The sequence below is a fragment of the Coccinella septempunctata genome, chromosome 7 (genome assembly GCF_907165205.1).
Source record: "Coccinella septempunctata chromosome 7, icCocSept1.1, whole genome shotgun sequence".
In the NCBI taxonomy this organism is placed as follows: Eukaryota; Metazoa; Arthropoda; class Insecta; order Coleoptera; family Coccinellidae; genus Coccinella; species Coccinella septempunctata.
The window spans coordinates 12,857,522-12,877,005 of record NC_058195.1 but is presented as its reverse complement, the minus strand read 5'-3'; the positions used below and the strand labels follow the sequence as shown (position 1 = coordinate 12,877,005).

Sequence of the window (19,484 nt, the reverse complement as noted above, 5' to 3'; positions counted from 1 at the left end):
CTTATGTCCAAATTGACGTGAACTATATGATGAACGCCTTCGTATGAAGTATTCAGTGCTTCAGATTTCTGTTTTAGCCCAATTCGACGGTCTGATAAAAACATGTCATGAACTGCATCGACATTTTCGGGGACTGACACAGAAACTGGTCTTCCCGATCGATCATCATCTTCAATGGAAAATTTACTTCTCTTGAAGCTTGCAGTACAATTTTTCACGGTCGCATACGAAGGACATTGATCACCAAGGGTATAAAGCATATCTTTGAATATCTGCTAACCTCCTAACCCTTTTAAATACTACCTGATGATGATGGCTCGATACTCCAATTTTTCGATTTTCACAATTTCGGTGGACATCTTCTTTTTTTTAATTTATTGGGTAACTCTGGTTTACTTTTTTGACCTCAAACTTCACACTGACACTTCTAATGAGTTATTGTTCGTTGCTATGGTAACGCAATATTTTTTTATGCATGGAACTGGCCTAGGCTAATTAGATATCAATACATCCTCGCACATATTACAGATTCCTACTAGAATAAATACTACTACTCTAAATCTGAGGACCCTTCTGAGAAAATAGTGTGAGCCGTTCATATAATTGAAATCGTCCTTTCGAAAAGGCCACTTTAAAAGAATCATTAGTCCAATATTATTTACGTAAAGTGTCTTTATGATTAATTCTTTGTATAATAAATAAATACAACAAAATAATAGATATTCTCTTTTTCTCATCTTCCACATTCAGTTCCGCGTTAGCACGATTGTGTTATTTATATGATACATACTTTTGTTGCCCTTTTCAAAATGACGGGTGCAATTCATTTTATGAGCAGCTCCTACTTAGATAAAGTTTAGCAGATATTCTATGTCACCAGGTTCCTATAGCGGTCGTATATATAGGCTTAAATTTTCCAAGTATAGGGGTATATCTTGCTGAAGTTATCGGGAAACACCAACAATATGTTTTTGGTTTCCTTTTCGCTTAAATACAATGTCAGTCAAGAAATCCCAGAGAAGTCGAAACAGCCAAACGTAACTGTAGACCGGCTTCCGAATCATTGTCCCTCGTCAGTACAGTGCAGCGCTAAATATTCCAAACGAAATCGGGGCGACTTTTTTTCACTATTACTTAGGAGGAGTCTGGGAGACCTTCTCAGGTAGGAGACTTGAACCTCCTTAAATATTTCAATTCAAATTTCGCGCTACCGGTGTCGTAAATTGCTCGAGACATAGTCGTAACAAGGCACAACTAGTGGCGGCTCCATTTTGGCCGCCATCAGAACAGTTCGGGAGTGAGAGGGATGAACGTGATTTTGTTGTTAGGAAGTGAGAAATTGAATAATTTTTGTTTGTTACACTGTCTGAAAAGTTTAATAGGTGCGTGGTGTTATTTAGTTTTATTACTTTCATTGATTGATATTTTTCAAAAAACGATGAGCTTTTTTAATAATAGTTGTAAAAGTTTCAAGAAAACATCTATTGAATAGACTAAAAGGGAGTGCGGGAGACTTGACCCATGTCGAGACATAATCAGTGTTACAAGTTTTCCTCACTGAGATTACATAATAGTTTGCTTCAAAAAAAAGATAGAATAATAGAAATAAATATAAAAAAAATATACAAAGGTTTCAAAAAGTGAAAAACATCTCGGAAATAAGTTAGAGTGACTCTGAAATAGAAAATATGTATTTCATACGCTGATACATATGACGATGAAAACCTTGACATAGAGAATCGTTAGTCATAGGAAATTGTTTGGTTTCAATGTTCTTTCTGATAAACAATCTTATGGTCTAATCTTTCTCGCCCCCTGTTCAACTCTTCCATGGATTAGGGAGACATGAGCCAATTTTCGGTTCTTAAAAAAAGATTTGGAGTACTCAAAATGTTCATCTCACCATCACTCTACTATTATCTATCGTTACCTATTTGGGCATGATATCTTCACGTAAAAAAATGAGTTGCTACCGTTAACAGATACAACTTAAGTGGCTTCAGTGTGAAATGGGGTTCAACTCTCCCGGACTCCCCATACTCATTTACACCCTGTATTAAATTGTAGCACGAGCTAGGCAGTTTCAATATTCTGCTTGAATCTTAAAGATTTTGGAATTTATCCATAATTGTCTATACTCTCATATTAAATTTAGCAAATTACAGGTGTATTTTTCCAGTGTTGAACTTGAGAAAAAGATGCATGGATATCCAAGAGGTTCGTAAAAAACGTCCAAAAAAAAAAGGATCAACTCGCATCAAGATAACTACTCGACGAAATGAGTACATATTTGAATGCCCACACAAAGATATAATGGGTCATTCACCGTACAGTCTAGACCTAGCACTTAAAGACTTGCTTGGGTGAAGAAGAAGCGGTTGATGTCTTTGAAGATGAGATAAAAAATAAACTACAGCCAGCAAAGTCAAGAAAATGTTTTCATGACTGGTTTTTGCTCATTCAAAAATAGTCGAGTGGAATAATCTCAAAAAAAAATCCCTTAGAATCGCCGAGTATGCGAACTCGGACTCCTAATGGCCAATAAAAGTGTTTTCTTACGTATTTTACAACGCCTAACATAAATATTCCCTTTTATTTCCCAAAGAAATTGTCTGCAATATCAAGTATTTAAAAAAAAAAATCAGAAGTCTTTCCCATCTAGTCGAGGATAAACTACCTAAACTGATATCCAAATCACCTTCCTCGGTGGTGAATTGAAATTTTAATGAATTAACAAGAACGTTGACCTCTCAGGTTATCTTCGAGAACAAACAGATTCATGGAATAAACAGCATAACACTCATATATCTCGATGGAATTGTCTTATTTCATTCTTGGAATTGTAGTAGAAACTGTTTGTGTGGAAAATTCGTTCAGTTGTGAAAAATGTAGGATGAAACAATGGACTGAGGATTCTTGAAACGAATAAATATTTGCTTCCGTGCACAAATTTCGGGAAGTAGGTATTGAAGTAGAATTGAAACTAATGAACTTTGGTCCATATATTCGTGAAGATGAGGTCTTTTTTGATGATTATGAAACGGTATATCTTATACAACTTCTATCTATCTTGAACTCAAATGTAAAAAAACTAAACAAAACAAGGGAACTTTGATTTCTTTCATTCTTTGGTGATTTCTTTGTGGAAATTACGTAAATAATAATATCCTGCGAAAAATCGGCATATTTCCTGCTGCCAATGCGCCGCTTGTCCAAAGTCACCCTATGAAACATCAAAATAAATTAATGAGAGCCGTGTTGCCGTTTGATTTGTAAACAACCTTGTTTCATGACATATCCCAATATACCACGTGTCCAGAAAAAAAAATTACACATACACAAAGTGAAACACATGTACAGGACACTAGAAAGTATAAGAGCCATAAAAAAACGCGCTTTTACTCTCCTGAATTGAATTCGTTAATTTTTCCTGTCAATTCAAAAGCTCTGGTCACGGCAAACTTAACAGGAATTAATTGTTGAACTCTACACAATCTTATAAGTTTGTTCCTTCACTCATAAATGGTAAGAAACAAAGAAATCTGCAAGGGGGGTCCCAAGTTACAGGACTGTCCCAAGTCACCCGAATGTACCGGTAGATTTCGAGTTCATTCATTCCCTAAAAAGGAATTTTTTCCAGAATATTACTCACAAATTTTCAGAAAAGCCATTCCAAACAAAATGTATGAGAATTATGTATTTCCCAATGCATTTATCACCTATAAGAATAAAATAAAAAACCTTAGGATCATCTTCATCTATATTATCTTTTATGACTTCATTTTTTAGTTCTTCGCTAATATCTTTAGGAATATTATATTATATATATATATATAATACTAGCTGACCCGGCAAACGTTGTTTTGCCATATAAATAATTTCCATGTTGTATCATAAAAAAATAGAAATTAAAAATTTTGTCTAAAAAATAAAAAAAAAATTTAGGGGTGGACTACCCCTAACATTTAGGGGGATGAAAAATAGATGTTGGCCGATTCTCATAGATAGCTGACCCGGCAAACGTTGTTTTGCCATATAAATAATTTCCTAATGATTAAATTACTAAAATGGCTATTAAAAAATAAGGGTTGATCGTAGAAGGGTGAAAATTGAGGATTGTATGTATTGTTGTATGTTGTATCATAAAAAAAAATAGAAATTAAAAATTTTGTCTAAAAAATACAAAAAAAAATTTAGGGGTGGACTACCCCTAACATTTAGGGGGATGAAAAATAGATGTTGGCCGATTCTCATAGATAGCTGACCCGGCAAACGTTGTTTTGCCATATAAATAATTTCCTAATGATTAAATTACTAAAATGGCTATTAAAAAATAAGGGTTGATCGTAGAAGGGTGAAAATTGAGGATTGTATGTATTTTTGTATGTTGTATCATAAAAAAATAGAAATTAAAAATTTTGTCTAAAAAATACAAAAAAAAATTTAGGGGTGGACTACCCCTAACATTTAGGGGGATGAAAAATAGATGTTGGCCGATTCTCATAGATACTGGATAAGCACAAAAAATTTCATCAAAATCGGTCAAGCCGTTTCGGAGGAGTATGGTAACGAAAACTATGACACGAGAATTTTATATATTAGATATTAGGAAATAATACAGAAATATTCAATTTATGGTCAGAATTCTATAAGTTAAATGAAATTTATCAAAAAAATAATACTTGGTAGACTGAATTATTATGGCAGTTATGTAGGTACCTACAAAGTTGGCGCACCAATATTAAATATTTCCGGTTTATTATTGTTCGTCAAAGAGGCGAAAGACATGCTTAATGAAATAATTGTACCGCCAAAAGAGGTGTTCTACCAGCATAACCGCAGAAGAGAAATATGCAATGATTGATGTTTTTCCGGTGTCTTCAACAGAAATTTGACTTCACAAGGCAGTACAGTGAAAATGATCAAGTTACATGTCTCTGTTTCGGTAATGAACTGGTAGATATTTATGCGTATTAGCTTTAGAGCTAAAGTCTTCTTCTGAATGGGTTTAGACGTTTATATTATTAGAGTTATATCTATTGAGCAATATACTGTACGAAGAAGTAAATTTACCACTTAGAGTTTTTCTCTGTTTAAAATGTAGAATGTAGACTATAGGTGATTGGCTCTAACCAAGACCAAAAATTGTTTTCAGGTAATTTTGCTCAGAGAGAGCACATTCTTATATAATTTGTTACTGTAAGTAGATATTCATGAGATGTGAGAAATAGTAAAATTGAGATTAGAGACATACTTGTTATCAACAGAAGAAATGGTGCGATGATGATCCTCATTGGTCCATAAAAGATTCGAATCTGGATTTTTTTGTGTAAACACTGTTTCATTTTGACACGATGTATGTCATACTTCAAAATCTGCAACTTCAATTCCATTCTTTTCGAGAATGATATAGAAGACAAATATTTTTTTTTTTTGCTCGATTTTTTTGGGGATTTCATATAGCGTATTTTTTCCTGCTAACATTTTAGTTTTTATGGTATCAACATAAAGAGATTATCTCAAACATAATGATTTGTATAAGAGTTTTCCATTTTTCGATTTCGTGTCTCAAAAAAACAAAGCGTAGATTCGGAAAATTGTGTTCCAGGATGACTGGAAAAAAGTTTTCACTTTTGAACCAGTGTTATAAAATATTAATTTCGAAAATATTCGTGACTTTGCGAAGAAAGTATCTTCTGGCGAATTGTTGCACAAAAAGGTTCCAAAAAAATATGAACATAGTGCCTAGACCACTCGTGGACTCGTGTAATAGAAAGTGTAGGTATATCGGGAAAAAATACAGTGCGAAAAAGATTGTCTGATTGGGAGCTACCGATTGGGGTAAAACTGTTAACCACGACACGTGTTTCGCTATCAGAGTAGCATCCTCAGGTTAATTTCTGGCAAAAAAATGACACCTCTCATAAAGGTTGCACAATTATACATATACCAGGTATTGACTCGTACAAATATTTTAACATTAGATTCTTGAAGTCGAAAGAAACACCTTTTTCCTTTACCATTTTTTCTATATCGGCTCGGTTTAAAAGATAGAGGCTGTTGAAAAACCACAAAAAAATTATTTTTAGTTCTATCTCAAAAACTGTTTTATGAATATTGGAATATAGTTTTTCATTTATTTAATGAATCTTTTTCGAATACAAGATATCACACACGTCTTCCAGTTTTCTTGTTATGGCCAGTACGTACCATAAAAATACCAAAAAATCGAAGAACCCAACACTTGAAACTCAGTTGGACGCTATCTTATGAATATTTGAACGTCTTGTTAAATAAAAGTATTCCTCATATTTTCTCTTATAAAGAACCGTTTTCTAGTAATTTGATATTCAAAAATACGAAATATCTGTGGAATTCGAAAAATTGGGTATTTTGACCGAATACAACTCTGTTTAAAAGATCCACAGATGTGTAATGTCACAGATTTTGCTAGTTTGTTATTCTGAAGGTAATTTTGTTCTTCCCATTCTGAGAACTTGAAATGGCTATATCTTTTATCAGGGCCGAATCGGCAAAATAATATAGGAAAAAAGTGTTTCTTTTGACCTCAAGAATCTACTGCTTATAAAAATATTTATACTAGTCAAACACTCACCCTGTATATGAAAAGTTGCGCATCTCAAATTAACAATTGATGGATTACCTACTTAATTTTTCGATTATTCGATTAACTATTACATAATATACATATGGTCAGCTGAGAGATCCAACTGTATTGTTTATTTTTCATCACAATGACGATTATTAAAAGGGCTGCATCCAGATTTTTTCAATAACCAAATCTTAAGAAGACCCTGCTTATAGACAACCAAAGATACAGTGCCAAGTATTGCTAGTTCATAAGATTAGTCAGTCCTCTCAACATTATTATTGAAGGTTGCATAAACGAAGAGACTGAACTTCAACCAGATCCACAAGTGAGTAAACCCAAGTTGATATGGCTGTGCTACTCGAAAATACTACCAATATAGTGTGGCAAGCTTTCGTCTCTCTCCAGCAAGACGACAGTGGTTTCGTGCATAAATCAAAATTGAAGGTAGGACATGTTCAGATTTTTGAGCGGTGGTTAGAAATTTTTCCGAAACCACTCGCTAAGAGCAAGATTCCGCTGATTTTTTCGACCATCTGGCGTTATTTTTGCGGTGTGCCATTTAAGGAATTGGGAATAAGTCCGCATCTGAGGTGAACGAGATAATCAATGTTATTCGCAAGAATATATTCGGTTGAAGTGAAATGAATAAATCGATATTGATATTTTCTAGGTTTCCATTAGTGTGCTTTTCTTTGATACTGATTTTGAACTGCATTTGAATATTGAACGAATATGAGGATTTAACTGCTAAAAAGATTTCGAAATTAATAATTAATAACAATTTATGGATTGAAGAAACAGAATGAAACCAAAGTACCCTAGGTGAATGAATTAAAAATTTAGATTTTTTCGCTTTTGTTTCTGGGAATCAGAGTTTTGCCATTCTGCCTCATGTGCCTAATTTTCAACCGAAAATAGTCGCATAAACACCCTAACTTCCTGATGAAAACCTTCAACGTTTTTTTTCGTAATAACTTTTCATGCCTATGATCAATATTTCTCCAATAGCATACATTTGGATAGCGCTTGAAAAATTCAAATTCCAATTAATGGTTCACTCTTACGTGAAACACACTGAACAAAATATGATTTTGCCAGCCTTGCAATATTATTCGAGAATTTTATTGTTTATACATTCCACCGGGAATTCAGGGAAGAATAATATTTACGAATGATTCACATCTATATTTCTGCATAATGTCGAAGACCTTGCAGTTCTCAGTTCTTCAAAACTCTGAGAAACTTCAACATGTAATCAAATTTGATGAACTTTCACGTTCATGAATCTCGAACTTAAAAAAATTGAGATATGTAGATATATACCTATAATTTGGCTTTGCATACTGTATACAGTGCGCGTCGAAATTATGGAACAAATTCTCAGAAGACAAATATTTGGCAGCAAAATCCTGAAACAGGTCAATTTTTGTTTCACTTTTACCAAATTTTTATGCATTTTTTGTGCATAAACAAAACTATAATGGTCGACTTTCATTCGGTGACAAATTTCATCAGGTACCATCGTCTCAAAGTAGCCATGACAAAGTGCACATACTGAAAACCTCTTTGAACTAACACTGATTAAAAAAAAAATTTTTCTTCAAAATTTCTGTACGCCTGTAAAGAAGATACAAAGACCTAGCCAAAAAAGTACCACATGACCCACTTTTCCTATTCAAAAAATTTAGAGGGTTGATGGGGATGGTACAGGGTGCAACAAAAATCCTTCAAAAATGCATAAAAAGTTGGTAAAAGTGAAACAACAATTGACCTTTCTCAGGATTTTTTTGCCAAATATTTTTCTTCTGAGAAAATGAATTTGTTCCATAATTTTGACGCGCACTGTATAGCTCAGTGGCGGTTCCAGATTTGGGAGTAGGGCATAATTTTTTATTTGAAATTCTATGAGGTCTTTATTGATATGAAATAGTTATATCTTTATAATTGTAAATATAAGCTATATGTCAGTTTGGTTTTTGTCCTTGATGAAAATATAATAAAAAACTTGTCAGGAATATGGACAATGCTTTCATTTTTTTCTCACAAGTTTACTTTTGCCAACTTTTCGGAGGCGATTTCCTCTTTCTTCAGGGCTCAAGAATATCGAGTTTTCGAGAAAACAGCAAATAAGCAATAATATTTCATGAAGATTTGCAGGATAAAATCACAAATAGATATAACGTCGCCAGAATGATTCAGGCGACAGCTACCTAAAGATGGGCAATTTTCAATTTTTTCTCAAAAACCAGAAAACTAACAGAAGTGAAGAAAGCAGATAATGGAAGCGAGAAGGCTATCAAAAAGTAAGGGGCAGAAGAAGCCACCCCTAAAATATGTTTCTCAAGAAACTTTTTTCCCTATCCATATTATACAATTGAAAAGCAAATTTTTGATAGCTTGATTATTTTCGAACGAATAAGGTCTCCTGTGTTTTCTTGCTAAAAGTAACGGTTTCGAGAAAACAAACATTCATCAGGTACGTAGCGTAAAGCTGGAGTGATCTTTGAATATAAATTCACCTAGTAGGCGGATATCATACTGATATTACAGGGGAACATCACCAAAATTTTTTTCATGGCCTTCTCGCTACTATAGAATGTTTGCTTGATTACATTCCTGTTAGTTTTCTACTTTCTGAGAAGAAAAATATATTTCAGGAGCCATATTTAAGGGGCTGTATCTAAGCAGTGGGAGCTTAAGAATTACGAAAGACCCTACTATTTTTTGACTACGAATTAACCGTTAAATTTTTTCGCAACTATTCATTTACACCCTGTGTTACATCCTGCTTCTGTTTGGAAATCTATTTCATCTTATCTGATGACTTCTGACCTCTTTTCTCAGGTGCTCACAGCTAATATTGGAACTGTACTGGATTTATACGGGGTAGAAAAAGGTATAGAACACTTCAGGAGTTCGCAGACACTGAACTTCATCCAGTACAAATACTACCTCCAAAAGGAAGTTTTCAGCTCCTTACCCGACAAGCTCAACCTCACCGAGCTCAGAAACTACGAATCCAGCATCGCGGACATCTGCTGGGTGCTGTGTAGAAAACAATTCACACCTAGAAAAAACTCGAAATTTTCCGAAACATCCCTGTTTCAAATATTCCGAATATTTTCAGTTTTAGCCGAACTAATACCGGATAGTAAAAATGAAAATGGATATCAGGTGCTCCTTCACCCCTCCGAGGCTCGCTATGTATCCCAAAAGGTAGCTAAATCCTTAGGGTGCCACTTCGATGACGAAGATTTCATCAACCTGAACGTCTCCATGAGCAGCATCAGGTTCAGCGCCTTCGTAGCGCTGATAGAATCGAAATGCCTATCGGGAATCACAGATTCCCTAGCAATTTCTGAGGCCATAGCCGATATTTACCAGACCATTGTAGAAGACGTCATCAAGAAGGGTCTGATGACCAAGAAGGGCTACATATTCCCAGCCATGAGGGAGTTCTGGTTTGTGTTACGCCCTTCAGAATTAACCTATTTCAAAACACGTACCGAAAAAGACAGATGCGGTACGATTCCCATTGAATCCGGAAGTAGAATCGAATCCAAATCCGGAAACAGGATTGCCTTGTGTACTCCTGACAGAACCTACGAGTTTGGAACAACGGACTATATGACCAGACTACAATGGATCTCAGCCTTTCAGCTTGCAGCGGATCACGCTGATGGTTCCCAGAGCTACCAGCGGCTGCAGTTCGCCAAGAGAAAACTCCTGAGACGGGATAGGTTTCAAGAAATGGTCATAGCCAAAGCGCAGCTGCAACAGGAGAGGATCATGAGGGAAATGGCTGAAGATGAAGCTAAGGAGTTGAAAGCGGTGGTGATTGAGGAAACTAAGAAGTTGAACGACTTGGAGGAGCTGAAGGAGAAATTGGAGAAGCTTTTGGTCGAGGAAACGCAAGCGAAAAGGGACGAGGAGATTGTGAGGAATCTACAAGCGAGAGTACTGGCCGAGGAGTGGGAGAAAAGGGAGGAGTTGGAAAGGCTCCAGGAAGAGCAGAGGCTGCTGCTGGAAGAGGAAAGAAAAAAGAGATTGGAGTTTGAGGAGCTGCAGAGAAGCAAAGAACAACAACTGAGAGGTATGTTGTTGATTTTAGATTTCCGAAAATTTAAATCATGATCCTCTCAAATTTGTGTCGTGCCAAGAAGTGCAAGCCTATTGATTTTTCATGTGAAGTAAACAATGGTTACTTTCTTCTCATTTGGCTACTGGGTAGTGAATTTTTTTATTCAATAAGATCAAAATTCTTTTTCTTAAGTATGTTAAATAGTTTTTTTCGTATATTCTTGTACAAAGCTCTAGACTCATATATTTATTATTGAAGGTTCCCCCATCTTTTCAACTAAAACAGTTGTTATCGTTATTTCATATGATTATCAGACAAACTAAAATGTACCATCAAATGTTATAGAGTAGAAAGATAAGTCCTCATATCTCTAGTGCTAAAAACCGACTGCATTTTGGTCAGTGAAAACACACTCGACAAGGAGATGGCGCTCGAAACTCACTTTCAATACAGTGACTCTATCAAACACAGTGGCGACAATTGGAAATTTAACAAGAATATGGCGGCTTAGAAGCACAGATTTCAATGTAATGATCTCTAATTCGGAATGCGGATTGGCTCACGTCACGTCACGTGACAAAATCCGCCATATTCTTGCTAAAACGATGAAAATCGAGACCACAATTTTCAGCCACTGTGTTTGATTGAGTCACTGTAACTTTCAATACAGAAAAACCGTTTGATAACAGTTTTCTGTTTTATAATTGAGGGGCGCAAAATTCGAATTCCATTCCTTGTATTGAATTTTGATATCGACTTTGTTTAGACCAGAAAACAAACATCCTAAGCGACAAAACAAACGTATGGTTTTGTTTTGTGATCAGGATGTTAGTTTTTATCTGAACATTGTTTGGAATCAATTAATATTCAGGTGGATGAATAGTTCTCAATTGACTTGCAGTAAAATGTTTACTGCACATGGTGTAGTCAGTAGTGTTTGCTGAAGTCATTGACTTGAAAATGGAGTACTGAAAATAGAAATCTATAAATGACCGATTCACATGTCACGAGTTTTAATACTTACGCTTCCATTTTCCTTATTTGAGTGAAAACTTAATTTCGGAAAATCCATTTTATTATTTGACCCACAGTTCTTCACCATTCAATAATTTTCAAACGATCTTTTGGGGTTTTCACCAAGAAATTAGACAAAAAAAATTCCATAATCAGCAACTAGAGCGAGCTAGATAAACAAAAAGCAGTACGAGAATCAAAACATTCAAAACTTCTCTGATCAAAATGGCCATCTGAAATTTTACCGAATTTCATATATTTTTGCGAATGGCACTCGAATTACTATTTTAACTAGTCCTGGCGTCTTAAAAACACACTTGACACACAGATGGTGCTCACATCACTATAGTCGCTTCGTTTCCCATCTTTATACTCTATTGTCTATAATCTTTTTGTATCATGTGAATGGATGATGATATTTTGATATTAAATTCTGAACTCAATGAAATCAAACTCGTTATACTTACATCATCTTCTAAATTATAACTCAGCCAAAAAGCTTCAAATAGATTGTTTTTCCTATTTTCAAAACCTTATTTCACACCCTGCTGCTGTTTCTGTTAATAATTTCAATTGACCCTAAAATAATTAAGAGTTTTTAAATCACTTCGCAGACGCTGAAGAAAGATTGAAGCAGCTGGAGAAGGAAAAACAGCTGCTAGACGACCAACTCAGGAATGCCCACCAAAATATCAAGAAATCGGAAAACGAGAAGGAAATTATAGAGGCTAGGTTATATCAAGTGTCACCAAGTCTCAAAAATGCGACCCCAGTTAGAAGAAGTCAATCCTTCATCCCAAGCACCAAGCAACGACCCATCATTCTGAGATCAACAAAAAAACAGGATACTGATAAAAGTAAAAGATCCTCAGAAATTTTGGATTGATACTGATTATGAGGACCATATACTATTTAAATATTATATTTGATTTTCTGATTCAGTTTTCAAGCGCTCTCTATAAAAAAATAACTGTAAATGATTCGAAATAAAAATAAGATAAAAAATAAAAATATAACAAATTACTCAATAAAACTATCGTCCTATTCAAGACAAGTCAACTTGGACAGGAGCAGAAGAAAACTGTTTAGTCGTGTCCATTTCTTCGAAAAGATAATCCTTCTTCTTGAAGGTTTTTTGCAACACAGCATTAGCGTCCCCTTTTCGATCAAGTTTGGGTACTTCTTTCTTGGCTAAAATAAAGACAGTTTGAGAAAATGACTATAATTTTATTTATTGACCACCCAGATATGTGCACAAAAATATACGAGCAGGAATTTTTAAAACCTATTCAAAACTAGATGAGGTTCAGGACTTACTCTTCTTCTTATCTTTCCCCTTGCCCGCTGAAAAAATTGATTATTTAGTTTGTGACCCTTTTTTGTGTTTCAACTCTTACCCTTTCTTGCTTTTCTTCTTTCAAGTTTCCTTTGCCAGTATGCTCTCCATGCCCGCTGTATCCTTCTGGCTGATCTATTCCTCAGGAAGTCCATTGCCATCTCCTCGAATATCCTTTGTTCTTCTTCTTCCTTTTCTGCCATTAGAATATCGTATTCCTTCGTCTGCTCATTGAATTTTTCCAACAGTTCTTCAAATTCAGTCTTCATATCGTTATACCTGGAGAGAAAGAAGACCAAATGAATTTTAATATTCCGAAATATTCGAACACTCAGAAAGGTCGACCAATTGTGATGAAATATACACATAACTAATTAGTTGGGAGCCCATGATCCTAAATCGGGATTAACTCGAGCGCCACGGAGATGTAGTGGGTGTTTGAATATTAGATGGTGGAAAGAAAAACAGGTTCTATGATGTATGCACTTTCAGCTGTGGGGAAAGCGTCTGCAGGTTTTCAAAGATGTAGAAGAAAATCGTTGATCATTGAGGGGATCACGAGAATTATAAGAGCTAGAAGAAAACGCATGACACATTTCTGAGCTCATTTTCCGAGAAACAAAGAATGGTGAAAACCGAAAACCTCTTACGATTCTTCGTTTTTGAGTTATTAGCAAAAAAAAGAGATTTTGACGATTTCGAAAAGTTTTTTTGTGTCTTTGAATTTAGATCTGGAACTTGAACCTTCTACAGTATCGGTCGTGTCAGATTTTCATATAAATGGTTCATCTCGGTGTTACAGACGTGTTGACGTATTAATCTGATACTAATCCGGGGGGTTTTGTTAATCTGTCAGTTTGAAGATGATAACAAGGCATTTTTTTGAATATCTCCCTTCCTGTACCTCTTATCATTTCTGTATTCATTAGGAAAGTTGTTGATAATAAAATTCTACCCAACTTTTGTCTGAAGCAATTTCACATACTCTTAACCGTTTTCGAGTTAGAGGGCGATAAAGGCGAGGAGTTTAGCCACACATGCGAAAGTCCAAGGTCAATGTAGAAACCCAGTCTAATGTGCATTCATCGCTATATATCTCAAAAACGTTCAAACATAGAAAAAATTGCTTCGGACAAAATTTGTAGAAAATGTTATGCTCTACAACTTTTACAATGAATGCGAAACCAATTTGAAGCTTAGGAGAGGATATAATTTAAAAAAAAAACTGATTTTTCTGACCATTACCGCCAATTTTTATTGTTTCGGCTTGCTGAAACTGTCAGATTATATTTTTCCGTTATTCTTGAATCATTAGTTTCAAAATTAGAAAAAAAATTCACCGCGCTCGAGAATGCGTACACGTGACGTTGTTTTTTTGCAGGTATAGCGCCGGCCTACATATTTTCGTCGCTTAAATTGTCAGAAGCCAGATTAAAAGAATATATTCTTTTCAACATGTAATTAACCACATATATCTCAATCTGACACGCTCGAGTATGTATAATGATTTTTTGACAGACTGTCCTAAACAATCGCCCCTACATACAGGTAAACCTTTATGGACCAACTCTTTTCTTAATTCGAATATAAGGGACAAAGACCTTTGGCACTCTGAATAGAATACGTGAACTATTTCAACAAAGAATTAGTTACTGATCCCTCGAATAGAGTTCCTGATTTTGATCCTCAAAGGAAAATATGGTATATTCTGAATCGTATAGGAACAGGTCACGGACGTTGCAATAGTATGCTTTTCAGGTGAAATTCAGTTGAAAGCTCTAATTGTTGATGAGGGGAACCAGGAGAAACCATAAGTCATCTGGACATCTGGTTAATCATTGTTAGATTTATAAATTTCAGGATGGTTTTAGAGCTATACATGCAGTTTCCGAATCTTTTTTGAATTGGGTTGTCAATTTTAGGTCAATCTGATATATTGAATCTAATTTTATTATTTTACCATCTTCTGCTTTTGTTTTCTCTCTATTTCAGATAAAAATTTCTGGTATCTTGGAGAATGACTTTCTGGATTTTCCTCCTTGTTGGACAAAGAATCAATTTTTGCAGTGCGAGATGCCCTTCAATATGGAATATTTCAGCTTATTTCGTGAACAATTATAATACAATCCACTACACTCACGGGGGGAAAGAGTTTTTTTACTGAGGTTTCTCACTAAGCTCTTGTTTCATACACCAATTTGTATGGCACCCCGTTACGCTAACCTCTGCTAAAACTGTATTTCATACACATGCTATAATTATTATTGTTTGCTGTTAGAGATTGTAATGCTCTATATCAAAAGAATATAATTTTTGGTATAGGTACTCTACAGGGTCCAAGGTATCTCCCGTTATATTAATCTGACACGATAAACTAAATACCGAATTTCCCTCTTGGGCTCCCCAACTAAATTGCCCTTTTCTGGGTTCTTCTACAAAATAGTAAATAAACCAACTTTTCCACCATGAAAAAATATTTTAGAAACGAATCACAATTGATCAGACCTCGCTTTGACTACTTTTTTTCTGCCAGTAAATACAACGCACTGTTTCTCTAGAGCCTCAAGTTCAGTTTGTTTCTCCCCCACGTCATTGTCGTATTTGGACAACCAACTGGCAAGTTGGGCTTCAACCTTGTTACGTTTCTGCCTAAGCTGACCTTCCTCAGCTAGGTTGCTGTCCAGGAGGTTCGCATATTGCGTTGCAGCGTCATGAGCTTCATGCTCTAACTCAACTTGACGAGCTTCGCTGTTGAAGGAGTCGGTCATCATTTGTTTCTCGGACTTTTGTCTGGAAATTAACAGTCATTAATGATTGGTTTATGAGGTGAGTAATCTAAACCTACACTTTCTTCATCATTTCAGCTTGGAACTCTTCCTGTAGATGTTCTAGTTTGCTGTTGTAAGATTTCAAAACGGCGTTTTTCTTCTCTAGTTCAGCTCCTAGTTCTTTCTGTTGTTTGCTCATTTGCTCTTGAAGACCTGTGGTGAATAGTTGAAATAAAATAACAAATTACAATGATCAATTGATTCCTGGTGCATATAAGGCCAACCAATAGGAAAAGAATGATAGAAAAAGATGAAAATAACCCCTGTTTAATTTTTTACAAGATAGAGCCTGTGGAGATAAATTCCTGGTTTCAGAAAACCAAAATTGCATTTTCTGTTTCCTCAAGTATCGAAGCAACATTTGTAACGAATCGAAAAACTGCTTATAAAATAGTTTACGTCCGTCCTGTAGTTTTTTGAAATTATAAACAGTAAAATTTGAGCACTAATCTTTGCAATAGTTTGAATCCCGGCCATCTCTTATCTAGAACAGGAACTAAGCCCCATGACTATTTTGATTCACATGTTTCATGAGTGAATGGTATACCTAGTATTCTTGATTTTTCACGAAATGTCTGCTTGATCCTCTTAATTAAAGAAAATAACAGCTTCAAATAGTTTTAAAATCGAGAGACCCATATTGTTCATATCAGTAAATCGAAAAGAATCTTAGAGATGGCGCAGAGTGTATGATTCTCATACGTTCAGGAAAATTATGAAAAACTTACGTTTGATGTTTTGCGTTATGACGAAGTTCGATTTGTAAGCTACCCTCAAACGCTTATCAGTCTCCATCTGTTCTTTACTTGTAATCATTAATTTTTCATGGATGAGATACTTTAAGTGCCTCAGGCATTCTATAAGGTTGAAAACTGGTTGAGAAATTTCGTCCGGATTACTCTCAACGTAATTAACGAGATTTTCGTTCGACATGATTATCTCGATTACTTGGGCTATGTGATAGTCCACTCTCAGATTGTCACCGAGTGTACCTAGAAGAGCTCTGGTAACATTATCCTCTTCCTGGAAACAAACGTTCAATTCAATACAAATTCTCGGACCAATGAGACGTTTGGGACTATTTTCGGCTCGAAATTCAGAAATATACTGCACTTTGTTCGATATTTAACTGATCCGTTTATCAACTGATCAGAGTAATAAATTACATCATTTTATAAAAAATCCTCCATATGAAACATTCAAGATGGTGAAGCTATATCATTCCCCACAATCTAATGCATGGAAAACCAACTAAATGATCGGTGTGATCAGATTAATCATTAGTCCAAGTCTCTGCATCCAACCGACTACAAATTGTTGTGATTTTTTTATGTCGTCAATTTGTTGAAAGATGTTTTCATTCCAATCAAAGATTATAGAGTAGAGAGAGATATAATAGATTGAGTTTTATTACTAAGGAAAGTGGAAAGGTAAGTATTGAAACGTAATATGTGACTCGGTCATTCATTGGTTTTTTTTTTCAGTGCTCCGAAGTGGACTGAATTTTCCTTAGAACATATTATAGATACATGGAATGGAAAATAAACATTCCAAAGACTGGAGTGAGATAGTTGCTTAGTGTCGCCAATAACAATTGTGACAGTTGATTCGGACATCATTGGCGCATCAATTTTCAATACGAATAGACAGGACGCATGTGAATTTTTCAATAAAACGCCACTGCCTTAGTGTCGCTCTAGACAGAGAAACATCGAATGTGTGGACTACAAACAATTCATTCGTAGCACTGAATGGCCATTCCATGTATCTATGTTCTAAGGAATTTTCAGGGCGTAAAGACAATGACTATAACAAATACTACTGATTATGACCTGCAGCGAACATTTTATTGCAAGCAAATTGAGAACTGTTCATCCACGTAAATTTTGTTGTATGCAGGAAGCATCTTTTGCATTTAGGGGAAATTATTACCTTAATACGTCAATGATTCTCAGATACTGCTACTCCTTCAAGTTTTATGAAACCTGCTGTGAGTGTTTTGTTCATTCATTAATCAATTTGTACCTATATTGTGTCATAAAGAAACCATGTCATAAAAAAATCATCAAGAAACCTTACTGACGGACTGTAAGGATTTCTTAATTGTTCTGAAATTCTGGAACTAATATGTGAAGAAATTCTTGGAATGTGAATATGATGACGATATATTGAATATAAGTTTATGCACATTAATTTCAGATATAAATTGTACAAATTCAACTGAGTTTATGAATTCAAAACAATGTATTGCCCAGAAATAATACCCCTGACGTATAGCAGATCTCCATTATACTTTTGTGTCCTATTCAAAGCTCTATTTGTTCTCAATAATCTTGAATCTTTGTAAATTTTTCATGAATTGCAAATAAAAATATAGCACGTCCAATTTCATTGATATCTATCAATTGATTCCAAACAATGTTCAGATGAAAACTAACATCCTGGTCACAAAACAAAACCATACTTTTGTTTTGTCGCTCAGGATGTTTGTTTTCTGGTCTCAAAAAAGTTGAATATGAAAGTCAATACAAAGAATAGAATTCGAATTTCGCGCCCTTCAATTATAAAAGAGTAAACTGTTATCAAAGAGTTTTTCTGTATCGACAGTACGTTTTCAGCGCCATCTCATTGTCAAATGTGTTTCCACTGATCAAAATGTAGTCCGTTTTTATTACTAGAGATAATGTAGCGTTTCTTATCTTTCTACTCTATAATCTTTGATTCGAATATTTTACTTGACATTATTGAACACATTCAAAATGGCAGAAAGTGGCAAACCAAATTTGAAATTAGTCTAGGTGCATGGTGCATCGTAGAGGGGAGGTAATTTCACTCCTTTTTGACGTCGGGCAAAACTAAGCGGACATCGAATAATTTTTCTGAATAAATTTCGAAGAACTTCCTAACATCTGTTTGAGTGTGGAACATATAGAAACATTCCGTGAATTTATTATATGCCATTGAAAAGATCTTTTCGAAATATTTAATCTTTTATTCGCTTGAACGTATTTACAGAAGAAAGAATCTTACCTCTAATTGATTCATGGTTATCTCATTCAAAACTTTGGTATAATTAACGACACTTTCTTTTTGTTTCAATGAATCGATTTGTCCTCCTGGCATGTATTTCGAACAAGAAAATTGAACGAAATCCACTTCGGATGGTGTCAAGAAAAGCTTCAATATTTTGCAGTCGTCTCTTAGCATATCAGGTAGACGAGCCTAAAAAAATAAGGTCAAGACTATTCACCTTCTTCAAAAGGTACACCGAACCATAACCCTCATCTTTTTCAGAGCAGAATGCAAGATATACAAGATCCTCTGGCGTTGTATCTCTAGTTCGAACTTCACTGGAGATAGGTAATCTTTTCCTGTTATTTTGGGTAAATCACTCTCAACCTCATTTAGTTTCCTAGCCATTTCCGTTTAATATCTACCTAAAATCGATGAATAAATATGAATATGTCTAAAATTGTCTTTATCATGACATAGCAACTTCTCGAATTGTCAGATTGTTATAACTGGGGCAACCGATCTAAATTATCGATTTAACAGAGGTTTGGGACAACCAGAGTTGATAAGATTTTTTTTCGAGTCGGACGGTTATAGTGA

General features: G+C 35.0%; 2 protein-coding genes across 2 annotated transcripts; one reads left to right on the top strand and one right to left on the bottom strand.

Moving 5' to 3' along the window:
• Window positions 1-6,786: 6,786 nt before the first annotated feature.
• On the top strand, window positions 6,787-12,719 carry LOC123317465 (switch-associated protein 70-like). Its single transcript, XM_044904019.1, has 3 exons — window positions 6,787-7,057; window positions 9,458-10,706; window positions 12,323-12,719. The coding sequence occupies exons 1-3, from the start codon at window positions 6,959-6,961 to the stop codon at window positions 12,592-12,594; spliced, it is 1,620 nt and encodes a 539-aa protein (XP_044759954.1). The 5' UTR covers window positions 6,787-6,958; the 3' UTR covers window positions 12,595-12,719.
• Window positions 12,615-19,368, bottom strand: LOC123317466 (dynein regulatory complex protein 10-like). The gene is made up of 8 exons (XM_044904020.1): window positions 19,146-19,368; window positions 18,903-19,094; window positions 16,601-16,895; window positions 15,890-16,025; window positions 15,592-15,834; window positions 13,106-13,323; window positions 13,026-13,052; window positions 12,615-12,899 (listed from the first exon to the last, which is right to left on the bottom strand). The coding sequence occupies exons 1-8, from the start codon at window positions 19,290-19,292 to the stop codon at window positions 12,754-12,756; spliced, it is 1,404 nt and encodes a 467-aa protein (XP_044759955.1). The 5' UTR covers window positions 19,293-19,368; the 3' UTR covers window positions 12,615-12,753.
• Between the last annotated feature and the right edge of the window lie 116 nt (window positions 19,369-19,484).

Excerpts from the sequence above, each read along its gene's own strand:
- LOC123317465 (XM_044904019.1), top strand. The coding sequence starts at position 6,959 with ATGGCTGTGCTACTCGAAAATACTACCAATATAGTGTGGCAAGCTTTC. Across the intron at positions 7,058-9,457 it reads TGCATAAATCAAAATTGAAG|GTGCTCACAGCTAATATTGG; the intron begins GTAGGACATGTT and ends CTCTTTTCTCAG. Across the intron at positions 10,707-12,322 it reads CAAAGAACAACAACTGAGAG|ACGCTGAAGAAAGATTGAAG; the intron begins GTATGTTGTTGA and ends ATCACTTCGCAG.
- LOC123317466 (XM_044904020.1), bottom strand. The coding sequence starts at position 19,292 with ATGGCTAGGAAACTAAATGAGGTTGAGAGTGATTTACCCAAAATAACA. Across the intron at positions 16,896-18,902 it reads TAACCATGAATCAATTAGAG|GAAGAGGATAATGTTACCAG; the intron begins GTAAGATTCTTT and ends GTTTGTTTCCAG. Across the intron at positions 12,900-13,025 it reads GGGGAAAGATAAGAAGAAGA|CCAAGAAAGAAGTACCCAAA; the intron begins GTAAGTCCTGAA and ends TCTTTATTTTAG.